Source organism: Epinephelus lanceolatus, chromosome 7 (assembly GCF_041903045.1).
Source record: "Epinephelus lanceolatus isolate andai-2023 chromosome 7, ASM4190304v1, whole genome shotgun sequence".
Lineage (NCBI taxonomy): Eukaryota > Metazoa > Chordata > Actinopteri > Perciformes > Serranidae > Epinephelus > Epinephelus lanceolatus.
Window position 1 is genome coordinate 44,542,567 of NC_135740.1, and position 13,790 is coordinate 44,556,356.

Genomic DNA, 13,790 nt, shown 5'->3' on the forward strand with positions numbered 1-13,790 from the left:
TGGAAATATGGCTGTGTTCAAAGATGAACTCTCATTATTATTTTTTTTTGTAAAAAAGTTCATAACATCTTTGACAAATTATTTGTTTATTCCAAATAAATTTTAATAATCTACGAATGACGTGAATGGAATTACTTGTAAATAGGTTGCACTGCGAAACTAATAAAATCCAGCAGGTGGCGGTGATGCAACACATATAGAAGTCAACCGCCTTAAAATTCCACGAAGAAGAAGAAGGGGGCGGAAGTGACGCGCATTTCCCGAGGCGCGTTGTTCGTCGCATCGTCGTGTCGGAGTTTTCACTTTGTTGCATTTTGATATTTTCTGGAGATAAAACATGTACGATCAGGACGAAGGTGAGCTGCTGTCTGTGTACACCTGCAGAAACTTTATCAACACACAGACCGATTAAACTTTATTAACACAACGCCAGTTTACCTCCGTAACCCGTTAGCTCCGTGCTAATGTTAGCCTCTGGTCTCAAAACAGAATACACACATGCTAACACCGGTTAGCTCACACTAACGTCCGAAACCTTTAATAAAACACTCAGGTTAACACCAGTTGGCTCACGTTTACATCTGAAACATTAAATAACACACATGCTAACACCGGTTAGCTCACATTAACGTCCGAAGCCTTTAATAAAACACACGTTAACACCAGTTGGCTCACATTGACGTCTGAAACATTTAACAACACACATGCTAACACCTGTTAGCTCACAATAACGTCTGAAACAGTTAATGAAATCAAATGCTAATCTTAATCTCATTTGATTTGTGAATCTTCTCTGATCGGTATGCTAACAGCAGTTAGAGGTATTAGCGCAGTGTTTTGTTTCATCTAACAGGTTCATTTAGAACCTGTTGTAATTAATATTGGTACAGAACCTAATTAAAGTTCACACCATCATTGTGTGTTTGTGATAGACACTCAATGATCTTTCAGTACAAAGGCCAAAACTACAGTAAAATGTATTTAAAGCCCCCAAATCAATATATATAGCTACATCAACCTTGGAGAATAAGATGACTGCATAAGGGTAACATTTATCTAGTAGTTACTTAATATTCAGTGTATATATTTATAATATAAGTTTAACTAATGATCCCTCTGGTTTCTTCAGGCTTCAGTCTTTATCAGGATACTCCAACAAGCAGCATTATCGAATCACCTGATCAGCACTGATTGATCCAAATTAATCAATAAATACAGTGAAAATAAAACATACATTAAAATAAAAACATAGTCTGAGTTGATGGGTCTGCCTACATAAAGGCCTATTGATAGGTGACAATACATATTGTTAAGAGAAAATGTATATTGAATGGAGATGCTATATTTTTTTATGTTTGTGTGTTTTTCAGATAACCAGTATGACGAGGACGATGATGAAATCACTCCAGATTTGTGGCAGGAAGCATGCTGGATCGTCATCAGGTAAACTCACCTGGACCTCACCTCACTTGTGTTCATGTGCCGTAGAGAATCGGTTTAGTTAAAAGTAGAGAACACTGATTATAGTTTTATTCAACGAGAGTCTAAAAAAAAACCCAGAAATCTGAAACTGCTGATGTTTGTTGGAGCTTTACACTGAAGAGACTCTGATTTCTTAAACTTCTGAATAACAAATAAACAAACAAAAGAAGAGATTTTCTTTCAGATAACGTTGGTTTTATTGTCAGAGGTTTTTGTAGCGTCTGTTATTGTGTCCAGGTCATTTATGATGGTATCTTAAAAAATTCTATTTAAAAACACTGGATTATAATCTTGAGTACTGTGTTATTCATGTACGAAGAACAGAGCCCAGTTACTCTCAGCTCTTATTTTGATAAAAATAACAGTTTCACTTTTGTCTTAAAAGTCCTTTTTTTGATGGGACTTTCTCTTCAGCTCTTATTTTGACGACACTCCTTTTGGCTCCTCCAGCTCTTATTTTGAAGGGACTCTCTTTTACTCTCAGTGCTCTTATTTTGACGAGACTCTATTTTTCTTTTCCAGCTCTTATTTTGACGAGAAGGGTCTGGTGCGGCAGCAGCTGGATTCATTTGATGAGTTCATCCAGATGTCGGTTCAGAGGATTGTGGAGGACGCTCCGCCCATCGACCTGCAGGCTGAAGCCCAGCACACCTCAGGAGAGGTGGAGGAGCCGGTAAGGACCGTCACCTGGGACTGGAGACCTGTACCAGGACCTGGTTTAGGAGGTTTAGAAATATAAAGAGCGACTTTGTATAGCTGCAATCTTCAGTTGTTATCTCATTAACGCACTCTCTCTCTCTGGAGTAACACAATGCATTTAAAAATTAAATTTAAAAAAGGCTCCAGTGACATCACTCTTTTACTGTTTCAGCCTCGTTACCTGCTGAAGTTCGAACAGATCTACCTGTCCAAGCCCACCCACTGGGAGAGAGACGGAGCGCCATCTCCCATGATGCCCAACGAAGCTCGACTGCGGAACCTCACGTAAGTCTCACCTGTCTTGCCTGCTCTCACCTGGTCTTGCCTGTTGTCATCTACACTGCCTGGCCAAAAAAAAAGTCACCACCAAAAAAAAAAGGTCATACACTCTAATATTTCGTTGGATCGCCTTTAGCTTTGATTACGGCACGCATTCGCTGCGGCATTGTTTCGATAAGCTTCTGCAATGTCACAAGATTTATTTCCATCCAGTGTTGCATTAATTTTTCACCAAGATCTTGCATTGATGATGGTAGAGTCTGACCGCTGCGCAAAGCCTTCTCCAGCACATCCCAAAGATTCTCAATGGGGTTAAGGTCTGGACTCTGTGGTGGCCAATCCATGTGTGAAAATGATGTCTCATGCTCCCTGAACCAGTCTTTCACAATTTGAGCCCGATGAATCCTGGCATTGTCATCTTGGAATATTCCCGTGCCATCAGGGAAGAAAAAATCCATTGATGGAATAACCTGGTCATTCAGTATGTTCAGGTAGTCAGCTGACCTCATTCTTTGAGCACATACTGTTGCTGAACCTAGACCTGACCAACTGCAGCAACCCCAGATCATAACACTGCCCCCACAGGCTTGTACAGTAGGCACTAGGCATGATGGGTGCATCACTTCATCTGCCTCTCTTCTTACCCTGATGCGCCCATCACTCTGGAACAGGGTAAATCTGGACTCATCAGACCACATGACCTTCTTCCATTGCTCCAGAGTCCAATCTTTATGCTCCCTAGCAAATTGAAGCCTTTTTTTCCGGTCAGCCTCACTGATTAGTGGTTTTCTTAGGGCTACACAGCTGTTCAGTCCCAATCCCTTGAGTTCCCTTCGCATTGTGCGTGTGGAAATGCTCTTACTTTCACTATTAAACATAGCCCTGAGTTCTACTGTTGTTTTTCTTCGATTTGATCTCACCAAACATTTAAGTGATCGCCGATCACGATCATTGAGGATTTTTTCCGGCCACATTTCTTCCTCAAAGACGATGGGTCCCCACTATCCTTCCAGTTTTTAATAATGCGTTGGACAGTTCTTAACCCAATTTTAGTAGTTTCTGCAATCTCCTTAGATGTTTTCTCTGCTTGATGCATGCCAATGATTTGACCCTTCTCAAACAGACTGACATCTTTTCCACGACCACGGGATGTGTCTTTTGACATGGTTGTTTAGGAAATGAGAAGCAACTCATTGCACCAGTTGGGGTTAAATAACTTGTTGCCAGCTGAAAGATAATCACCCATGCAGTAATTATCCAATAGGAGGCTTGTACCTATTTGCTTAGTTAAATCCAGGTGGCGACTTTTTTTTTGGCCAGGCAGTGTATTCTCACCTGGTCTGTGTGACTGTGTGCCCCCCCAGGTACTCGGCCCCTCTGTACGTTGACATCACAAAGACCATCATAAAGGAGGGCGAGGACCAGCTGCAGACTCAGCACCAGAAGACCTTCATTGGTAAAATTCCCATCATGCTTCGCTCCACCTACTGTCTGCTGAGCGGCCTGACAGACAGAGACTTGTGTGAGCTCAACGAGTGTCCGCTCGACCCCGGAGGTTATTTCATCATCAACGGCTCCGAGAAGGTACGCTGTGACATCATGACGGACCATGTGACATCATTGAGAGTCAATATGTGGCGTGCTCTATCAAAATCAGTTTGTGGTCATTGTTTTTTCCAACATGGACATTTTTGGCTGCTGTTCTTCTTCTTTGAGTTAGCTGCTAACTGGTGGTTCGCACACATAACACGTCAAAACGTCACACCTGTGCTGCCCATGATCCCGTCCTGCTGGCTGTCCTGTTTATACAGACCTTGTTTCAGTGCAACTCAGAGGCGAGACAACTCTGGCCCCCCATTCTGTGATCGTAGCGTATATACAGCACAGCTAGGTGGCACAACGGTGTGAATTTCCCGTCTTAAAGAGGCAGTGTAAAAGGGGTGTACCGTTTGCACCGTCAGCAGCGTTAGCACAGCTTGTGGTGCTGACACAGTTGATTTGATTTCTGTTTTGATCGCTTTTAACTCTGACTAATCTTCCAAAAGTCCACATTAAAAATACTGAAGTATACAATAATTCATAATCAATTTAACACACAATTGTATACACACACACACACACACACAACCTACATACATAAGCACATGTACTACAGACTTATTTTCTGTAGGTCTAATATGTGTCGATGCGTGACCTTTTGTTCACCATCATGTACGTCTCTTCATTTTCTTCCCGCGCTCCGTCTTTCCCTCCATGGATGCCACCTAGCTGGTATAATGTTAGAATAGAGTTTGAATCTTTCCACACCACACATGGGAGGCCTAGAGCGTATACTTGTCACTCGGAGCACCATCTCGCACATTGGCTTGTAGTTTTTCTGATCAGACTGGTTCCCCTTCTGGTTTTCAGGTGCTGATCGCTCAGGAAAAGATGGCCACCAACACAGTGTATGTGTTTGCCAAGAAGGACTCAAAGTACGCCTACACTGGTGAGTGTCGGTCCTGTTTGGAGAACTCGTCCCGTCCCACCAGCACCATCTGGGTCAGCATGATGGCCAGAGGAGGACAGGTGAGTCCTGATGTTCACCTGCATACAGGACTGATTATAAAATGAATTTAAATTACCATTGTCTTTTTATACACGTTACTGAGAGATGGATTATTTATTGATTCTCTCAGGGTGTGAAGAAGAGCGCCATTGGTCAGAGGATTGTGTCCACGCTGCCGTACATCAGACAGGAAGTTCCTATCATCATCGTGTTCCGAGCGCTGGGCTTCGTGTCAGACAGAGACATCCTGGAACACATCATCTACGACTTCGACGACCCAGAGATGATGGAGATGGTCAGTCTGATTATCTGTTATTGATCATCATTAACAGGGAACATGGTGAACGTACTGAAAGACAATTTACAGGTAGAATCATTGTTAGCCCCACCACCCAGGCTGTGATGTCACCAGTGATGTCACTGTGTTTCCAGGTGAAGCCGTCTCTGGACGAAGCGTTTGTGATCCAGGAGCAGAACGTGGCGTTGAACTTTATCGGCTCCAGAGGTGCGAAACCTGGAGTGACGAAGGAACGGAGAATTAAATACGCAAAAGAAGTTCTGCAGAAAGAGATGCTGCCGCACGTCGGAGTCAGCGACTTCTGTGAGACCAAGAAAGCTTACTTCCTAGGGTGAGTCCCACCTGACACACACCTGGGGTCTCATTTATAAAACAGTGTGTAGGATCCATACTTAAAGTGTATGTACGGACAAAAGCTGAAAATGGTGTGCGCCAAAACATATTCCTATTAATAAATGTGCGTACACCTGACAGTGTGCAGTTTCCCTTCATAAATCCCAAATCATCGTTGAATTGTCCGCACATGGATCAGCCTCATATCCCGTCCTCTACGCGCCCACATTCTACCATAAATGATTTATGGAAAGTCTCCTCATAAATGTCGCTCTGGCATTTGAGCGTGCCTGCCACGTGTCCACACTGAAAAACAATCAATTTGAGGGTGCAAAGAAAGTGGCATGTGTACGGCCCCTTAGTCAGCATCGGCGAATGCTCGCTTTCGGAGGGTTTTATAACTGCCTTTCACTCCTCACTAGTTGGTTTGGGGCGGCGTGAACACGGAAACTGAGTGGGAGTTGGTGGGGAGAGACATCTGTGTGTAATGCTGTGTATAACAGTGTGTATTTCTGTGTGCTCAGGTACATGGTCCACAGGTTGCTGCTGGCTGCTCTCGGCAGACGTGAGCTGGACGACAGAGATCACTACGGCAACAAGAGACTGGACCTGGCCGGGCCTCTGTTGGCTTTCCTGTTCAGAGGGTGGGGCTTCTTTCACGCATCACGTCTGACCTCTGACCATCACTCACTCACCTTTAACAATAGGAACACATAAACACATACAAAAACATATTTTAAAGTAGATGTACTGCAGGTTTAAGTTTAACCAGGTTTTAATTCTGTAAATGAAAATAAATGATGAAACTCTTTCTGTGTTCAGCATGTTTAAGAACCTGCTGAAGGAAATCAGGATTTACGCTCAGAAGTTTATCGACAGAGGAAAAGACTTCAATCTGGAGCTCGCCATTAAAACTCGAATCATCTCAGACGGCCTCAAGTACTCGCTGGCCACTGGAAACTGGGGCGACGTGAAGAAGGCTCACCAGGCCCGAGCTGGAGTGTCACAGGTGAGAACACCTGCCTCCATCTGAAACCTGTAAAGGAGTGTGATGTCAGATCAACATGTTTGTGTGTCATCAGCTCAGTGTAGCTGGAAGGACAAAGTTTGCACATGTATCCTCATCGAAACATCTTCCTGTTCTTGTAGGTGTTGAACCGTCTGACATTTGCATCCACTCTGTCCCATCTTCGACGAGTCAACTCTCCAATCGGCAGAGATGGCAAACTGGCAAAACCCCGACAGCTGCACAACACACTGTGGGGGATGGTGTGTCCGGCTGAGACGCCAGAGGTAAAGAGAACACAAATCCTGAGAAACACACAGCACCCCCTCCAAAGTATCTGAAAATACAAATAATCTGAGAAAGAGGAGGAATTTAAGTGATTAAAACTTGAACTCAACCTCAGCTGTGTTCATTGACCATCGGTAATATTGATCAGTTCACTGGTTAACAAACAGCGGCTGTGTTTCAGGGTCACGCTGTGGGTCTGGTGAAGAACTTGGCCCTCATGGCCTACATCTCTGTGGGCTCTCAGCCGTCTCCCATCCTGGAGTTTTTGGAGGAGTGGAGTATGGAGAACCTGGAGGAGATCTCGCCTGCCGCCATAGCAGAGTCAGTCACTTCAGCTTGATTTCAGATTTCACAGCATCACTCTCTTTAGATCAGTTTGTTTTATTTTTATGTCCATCTATCTGAGAGATTCTTTTCTGCAGTAGTTAAGCTCATTCTTCCTGCAGTGTCTTGAACTCACCTGCAGATGGCAGCATCACTTTGTGTCTGTCAGAGCAAAAGCAGGAAGCTCAACCAAACCCCCAGAACATAAAAAGACTATCATGAACTACTGCACAGTGTTAAATGGATCTTCATTATCAAAAAATTAACCTTAAATTTAAACTGACGCGGTGCTTAAACTCTCTATGACTTGACATGTGATAACTATTTGATTTATTTGTGTTTAAATGTTTCAGTGCCACTAAGATCTTTGTCAATGGCTGCTGGGTTGGAATCCACAAAGATCCTGAACAGCTGATGAACACACTGAGGAAACTCCGCAGACAGATGGACATCATCGTGTCTGAGGTAAACAAAACCATTTTTTCGAAAGAAAAACTGCCGAGTCCACACTAACAAACAGTGACATCAATCTTACAATCACCAGTTGTGTCCTTGAATATCTCAACTCATGACTCCTGCTGGTTCTGTGAACGTTTCAGGTGTCAATGATCAGAGACATCAGAGAACGTGAGATCAGAATCTACACAGACGCTGGACGAATCTGCCGACCGCTGTTGATCGTCGAGAAACAGAAGCTGCTGCTGAAGAGGCGACACATCGACCAGCTGAAGGAAAGAGAGTACAACAACTACAGGTGAGAGAGTACAGGTTACAACAACCGTTTATTGAGTGTTCTTGCAGACTTTGATGACTTTGTAGAGATCTTCTTGTAGAGTTTTCAGATTGTTCTGATGAAAATATTTGGCTGTTACCATAGCTTTGTGGATAAAAATAAAACCTATGGAACCAAACAAAAACACAACTCTCAGCTCCCTGATGAGCCACAGAAACAGAAGAGAAGTGGAGCAGATATAAAAGGCAGAGAACGTCCCACAAGACCTCTCAGGTTACCAGCTGGTCAGCATGGACAAAGCTTCAAACAGGCTAAACAGAGCTGTGTCACTAGTTCGTCAAAAAGGCAGAATTTCACCAGAAACTAACAGCTCAGTGGCCAAAGGCAGTGAACACTGGTCTCAGGGGATGATATACTGTTTCGCTGACATTATGATGGATGTAGATCAGGTATGAGTGATCTAGGAGCGCAGAGAGGGGCGTGGCAGACCAGTAACACTGTCAAAGAGAATAACACTCTTCCAAATTGAGGTCAGAGGAAAAGTCAGTGGGCGTAACGATCCTGTACAGTTTGCCGGTTGTTCCTATAAACTTTCCCAGTTGTTCCCAAAAATGTGTATCTTGTTCCCGAAGAGTTTGTGGACTTCTCCAGTAAAGTTTCTGTCACAGTAAAGTTGTTGTTTGTCTTTTGTTTGTGGTGATCAGCTGGCAGGACTTGGTGGCGAGCGGCGTGGTGGAATACATCGACACGCTGGAGGAAGAGACGGTGATGCTTGCCATGACCCCTGATGACCTCCAGGAGAAGGGTGTGGCTTACTGCTCCACCTACACACACTGTGAGATCCACCCGTCCATGATCCTCGGAGTCTGTGCTTCCATCATCCCCTTCCCCGATCACAACCAGGTACCAAAAAACTAAAACATGCCTCTTTATAACTCCACGCCATCGATAGCTGTCAGTGATCGTTACACCACTTTTGGTGTTTTTGTTGTTGTTTAGTCTCCCAGGAACACGTATCAGTCTGCTATGGGTAAACAGGCCATGGGTGTCTATATCACCAACTTCCATGTACGAATGGACACGCTGGCCCACGTCTTGTACTATCCTCAGAAACCGCTGGTCACCACTCGATCCATGGAGTACCTGCGCTTCAGAGAGCTGCCTGCAGGTAACACACACCTGGACAGTCAGACTGATAATGTATACAGCTGGACAGAAAACACTGCAGGCTCACTAGATGAGTTCAGAAAAACCCAAATAAATTGAGTAAGTTTCATGTGTCGTAATACAGGTAAAAAACTGTGATGCTCTTCATGTTTAGATGTAGAAGATCAGCCCATTATTTATTTTCTTAACTCTCAGGTGAGGCTCAATACTTGCCTGAAACCAGGTGATATGGTTTTTGACCTGTTGACCTGTAACTGAAAGTTTCTTCTTGTTCTTCAGGAATCAACTCCATCGTGGCGATTGCCTCGTACACTGGATACAACCAGGAGGACTCTGTAATCATGAACAGGTCGGCTGTGGACCGAGGCTTCTTCAGGTCAGTTACTAACTTCTACACCCAAGTGTTTGTTACTGGTCTAACCTGTGTATGTTTCGGTCTGTTTTCTTCTTTAAAGCTGTTGTTTTTTCACCTGCAGGTCTGTGTTCTATCGATCCTACAAAGAGCAGGAATCTAAGAAAGGTTTTGATCAAGAGGAGATCTTCGAGAAGCCGACACGTGAAACCTGTCAGGGTAAGAACTGATTAAAACACCTGTCATTCCTCTGAGGTGTATAAGCAGCATCCAGTCGTAGTTGGGGAGAAAATCACAGATTGAGAACAATATAAAATCTTCCTCAGGTATGAGACACGCCATCTACGACAAGCTGGATGATGATGGGCTCATCGCACCCGGTGTTCGTGTCTCCGGTGAGGACGTGATCATCGGAAAGACTGTAACGCTGCCAGAAAATGATGACGAGCTGGACAGCACCAACCGACGCTACACAAAGAGAGACTGCAGCACCTTCCTTAGAACCAGTGAGACTGGCATTGTGGACCAGGTGATGGTGACTCTGAACCAGGAGGGCTACAAGTTCTGCAAGATCAGGGTAAGAGAGGCAATCTGATTGGTCAAATAGACATTTAGAATGTTATCAAATCAACATGACAGCACAACTTCCTACACCGCTGTTTCCGTGGCAACGGTGTAACTTTCAGACCTGATTAAAAAACCAAAATGAATCGCTTTGTTGTTAATTTTGTTTTGAATCAACTTTCTTTTATGAGTATAATTTATGGTGCCGTTAGATTTCTGCTACACCGCCCCACTAAACACCACCGCCGTTTTATTTCTGACGAGTTTCCTGTTTCCTGCAGGTTCGCTCGGTCCGGATTCCTCAGATCGGAGACAAGTTCGCCAGCCGACACGGACAGAAAGGAACCTGTGGAATCCAGTACAGACAGGAGGTAAACAGGAAGTTAACAGACAGGAGGTAAACAGGAAGTTAACAGACAGGAGGTAAGCAGGAAGTCTTCAGACGAGGTAAACAGGAAGTCAACAGACAGGAGGCAAACAGGAAGTCAATAGGCAGGAAATAAACAGGAAGTCTTAAGACAGGAGGTAAACAGGAAGTCTTAAGACAGGATGTAAACAAGAAGTCAACAGACAGGATGTAAACAGGAAGTCAGTAGGCAGGAAATAAACAGGAAGTCTTCAGACAGGAGGTAAACAGGAAGGCTTGTGTGCGTGGACGATACAGTCATCGTAAGTGCTCAATCTTAGGCAACGGGACTCGCTTGAGTTTCTTGAAGGCGAAAAACGTCTTCAAGAAAATCAAGCGAGTCCCGCTGGAGCACTCATGTACTCAGTCATGTACTCTTATGGAAAAACAGCCATTGAAATTATGACTTTATGTATTTATTAATATTTTTCATTATGACGGCGCTGTGCAAAGTTTTGGTTTACTGGTCCATCTACGTCCCAACCCTCACCTATGGACATGAGCTCTGGGTAGTGACCGAAAGAATGAGATCGCGGATACAAGCGACCGAAATGAGTTTCCTCTGTGGGGTGTCTGGGCTCAGCCTTAGAGATAGGGTGAGGAGCTCAGAGTGGAGCCGCTGCTGCTTCATGTGGAAAGGGGTCGGTTGAAGTGGTTTGGGCATCTGATTAGGATGTTCCCCAGACAGCTCATGTTAGAGGTTTTCTGGGTACATCCAACTGGTAGGAGGCCCTGGGGCAGACCAAGAACATGCCAGAAGAATTATATATCTCGTCTGGTGTGGGAATGCTTTGAGGTCCCCCAGGAGGAGCTGGAAAGTGTTGCTGGAAGGAGGGATGTCTGGAGTACTTCGCTCAGCCTGGATGGATGGATGGATGGATGGATGGAAGGATGGAAGGAATATTCTTCATCAACCTGCAGTTTAATTCTCTGTCTTTATATCTGTAAAGTTTGAAAATGTTGCTGCTGAACACTGATGACTTTTGGATGTTTTGTGTTATAGGACATGCCGTTCACCTGCGAAGGAATCACACCTGACATCATCATTAACCCGCACGCCATCCCGTCCAGAATGACAGTCGGCCATCTTATCGAGTGTCTGCAGGGCAAGGTAGCAATCAAAAATCATATATTGATAGTAGTCAGTAACTAAGAGTCCAAAGACGTATAGAGGGCATTGCCTCAATTTTAGTGATGCTGAGAGAATAGTAAGTAATTACTGAATTTCACTCATTTTAAGTTGCTTTGTATAAAAGTTTCTGCCAAATGTTTGTGATGTTATTTAGTCCTGATCACAAGCTAATCAATTATTAGAAAATGGAAATTGTCAGGATATCCTAATAATCAGTCATTTTAGCACAATGTTAATTATAAAAGTAGAAATTATATAAATATGAATAGTTTGAGTTTAACAGAGTCAAAACTTCAGGTTCTTTGTGCAGCTGATGATTTAGTCACATTTTTAAACACAGTTGTCTGCCTTGTTTCAGGTCTCTGCAAACAAAGGTGAGATCGGTGACGCCACGCCATTTAACGACGCCGTCAACGTGCAGAAAGTGTCAAACCTGCTGTCTGAATATGGATACCACCTGAGAGGAAATGAGGTCACACACACTTTTTATTTCCTGAGATACATGAACCCTGCGTCCATGTTGGAGTGTGTGATATTAGTGTGACGTTAGTGTGATGTCAGTTAATTGTTCTATGAACAGGTTCTGTATAACGGGTTCACGGGGAGGAAGCTGACATCACAAATCTTCATCGGCCCGACTTATTATCAGCGTCTGAAGCATATGGTGGATGACAAGATCCACTCGAGGGCCCGGGGCCCCGTCCAGATCCTCAACAGGCAGCCAATGGAAGGTCGATCACGGTGAGGAAGATGGCTGTCTACCTGTCTGTCTGTGTGTGTGTGTGTGTGTGTGTGTGTGACCTATCCTTCTGTCTCACCTGTCTGTCTGTCTGTCTGTCTCTCAGTGATGGCGGCCTGCGTTTCGGAGAGATGGAGCGTGACTGTCAGATCGCTCACGGAGCGGCTCAGTTCCTCAGAGAACGTCTGTTCGAGGCATCTGATCCGTATCAAGTTCACGTGTGCAACCTCTGTGGACTGATGGCCATTGCCAACACACGGACGCACACGTATGAGTGTCGAGGCTGCCGCAACAAGACACAGGTAAACATGATCAATAACCAGTCCCAATAAGACACAGGTAAACATAATCAATAACCATATTATTATTGTCTGTCTGTCTGTCCATCAGATCTCTCTGGTCCGGATGCCGTACGCCTGTAAGCTTCTCTTCCAGGAGTTGATGTCGATGAGTATTGCTCCTCGTATGATGACATCATAGAGCGGCTCAGCCAATGAAAGGCCTCCCTGCGGACTTTAAATGTGACATCAGCAGCAGGAAGTTGAAGTATTAAGTTTTAACAGTTTCATGTCGTCCCAATTTGTTTTTGTAAAAGTAGAATAAATCTGAGTTTCTTCTTATGATGATGATTCTGTGTTCTCATTGGTTTACAAACGTCACGTGATCAAATGATTTGACTTTATTTGTCAGGTTGTCGTTACTTTGACTAAACTACTCAGTGTCAGTGGTATTATGTTTTTGGGTTGTCCGTCCCTCCTTCCATCTCATTCTCGTGGGCGTGTTGTCTCAAGAACATCTTGAGGGAATGTCTTCAAATTTGGCACAAACATTCACCTGGACTCAACGATGAATGGATTCATTTTTGGTGGTCAAAGGTCACTGTGACCTTGCGTCCGCCTCAGTCTTGTTAATGAAATATCTCAAGAACAGCGTGAGGGAGTTTCTTCAAATTAGGCACAAACATCCACTTTGAGTCAAGAATGAACTGATTAGAATGTGGTGGTCATACGTCAAAGGTTAAGGTCACTGTGACCTCATCTGTTTTTTTTTCCGCATTTCTCATAAACAGGATATGTCAAGAACACCTTAAAGGAGTTTTCTAAATCTGACACAAGTGGTCACTTGGACTCAATGATGAATTGATTCATTTTTGTGGTCAAAGGTCAAGGTCACTGTGACCTTACATCCATCTCAATCTTCTGAATGCATTATGTCAAAGATATCCTTGGGGAAATTTCTTCAAATTTAGCACAAACGTCCACTTGGATTCAAGAATGAACTGATCAGAATTGGTGTTCTAAGGTCAAGGACACTGTGACCCCACAAAATATGTTTTTAAATGTAACTATGAAGTAATGTTTGCTTGTGTGGACCCCAGGAGGAGTAGTTGCTACCTTGGTTGTGACTAATGGGGATCCAAATAAATAAACATAATAAAAA

The 13,790-nt window shown here is 43.9% G+C and overlaps 1 protein-coding gene across 2 annotated transcripts; it reads left to right on the forward strand.

The window, feature by feature from the left end:
* The first annotated feature begins 228 nt into the window (after window positions 1-228).
* polr2b (RNA polymerase II subunit B) lies at window positions 229-12,977 on the forward strand. 2 transcript variants are annotated; one of them, XM_033633580.2, is made up of 25 exons: window positions 229-356; window positions 1,371-1,443; window positions 2,005-2,155; window positions 2,354-2,466; window positions 3,825-4,044; window positions 4,870-5,028; window positions 5,139-5,303; window positions 5,441-5,637; window positions 6,164-6,283; window positions 6,462-6,648; window positions 6,789-6,932; window positions 7,115-7,254; window positions 7,611-7,722; window positions 7,857-8,011; window positions 8,695-8,893; window positions 8,990-9,158; window positions 9,437-9,533; window positions 9,634-9,728; window positions 9,836-10,086; window positions 10,355-10,444; window positions 11,483-11,590; window positions 11,970-12,083; window positions 12,192-12,352; window positions 12,457-12,652; window positions 12,741-12,977. In XM_033633580.2, exons 1-25 carry the CDS (start codon window positions 338-340, stop codon window positions 12,828-12,830), a joined length of 3,525 nt encoding a protein of 1,174 aa, XP_033489471.2. In that variant the 5' UTR covers window positions 229-337; the 3' UTR covers window positions 12,831-12,977. The 2 variants fall into 2 exon arrangements, with proteins under 2 accessions (XP_033489471.2, XP_078025713.1); XM_078169587.1 differs by lacking the exons at window positions 11,483-11,590; window positions 11,970-12,083; window positions 12,192-12,352; window positions 12,457-12,652; window positions 12,741-12,977 and adding an exon at window positions 10,521-10,539 and having other exon boundaries at window positions 10,355-10,470.
* The last annotated feature ends 813 nt before the right edge of the window (window positions 12,978-13,790 follow it).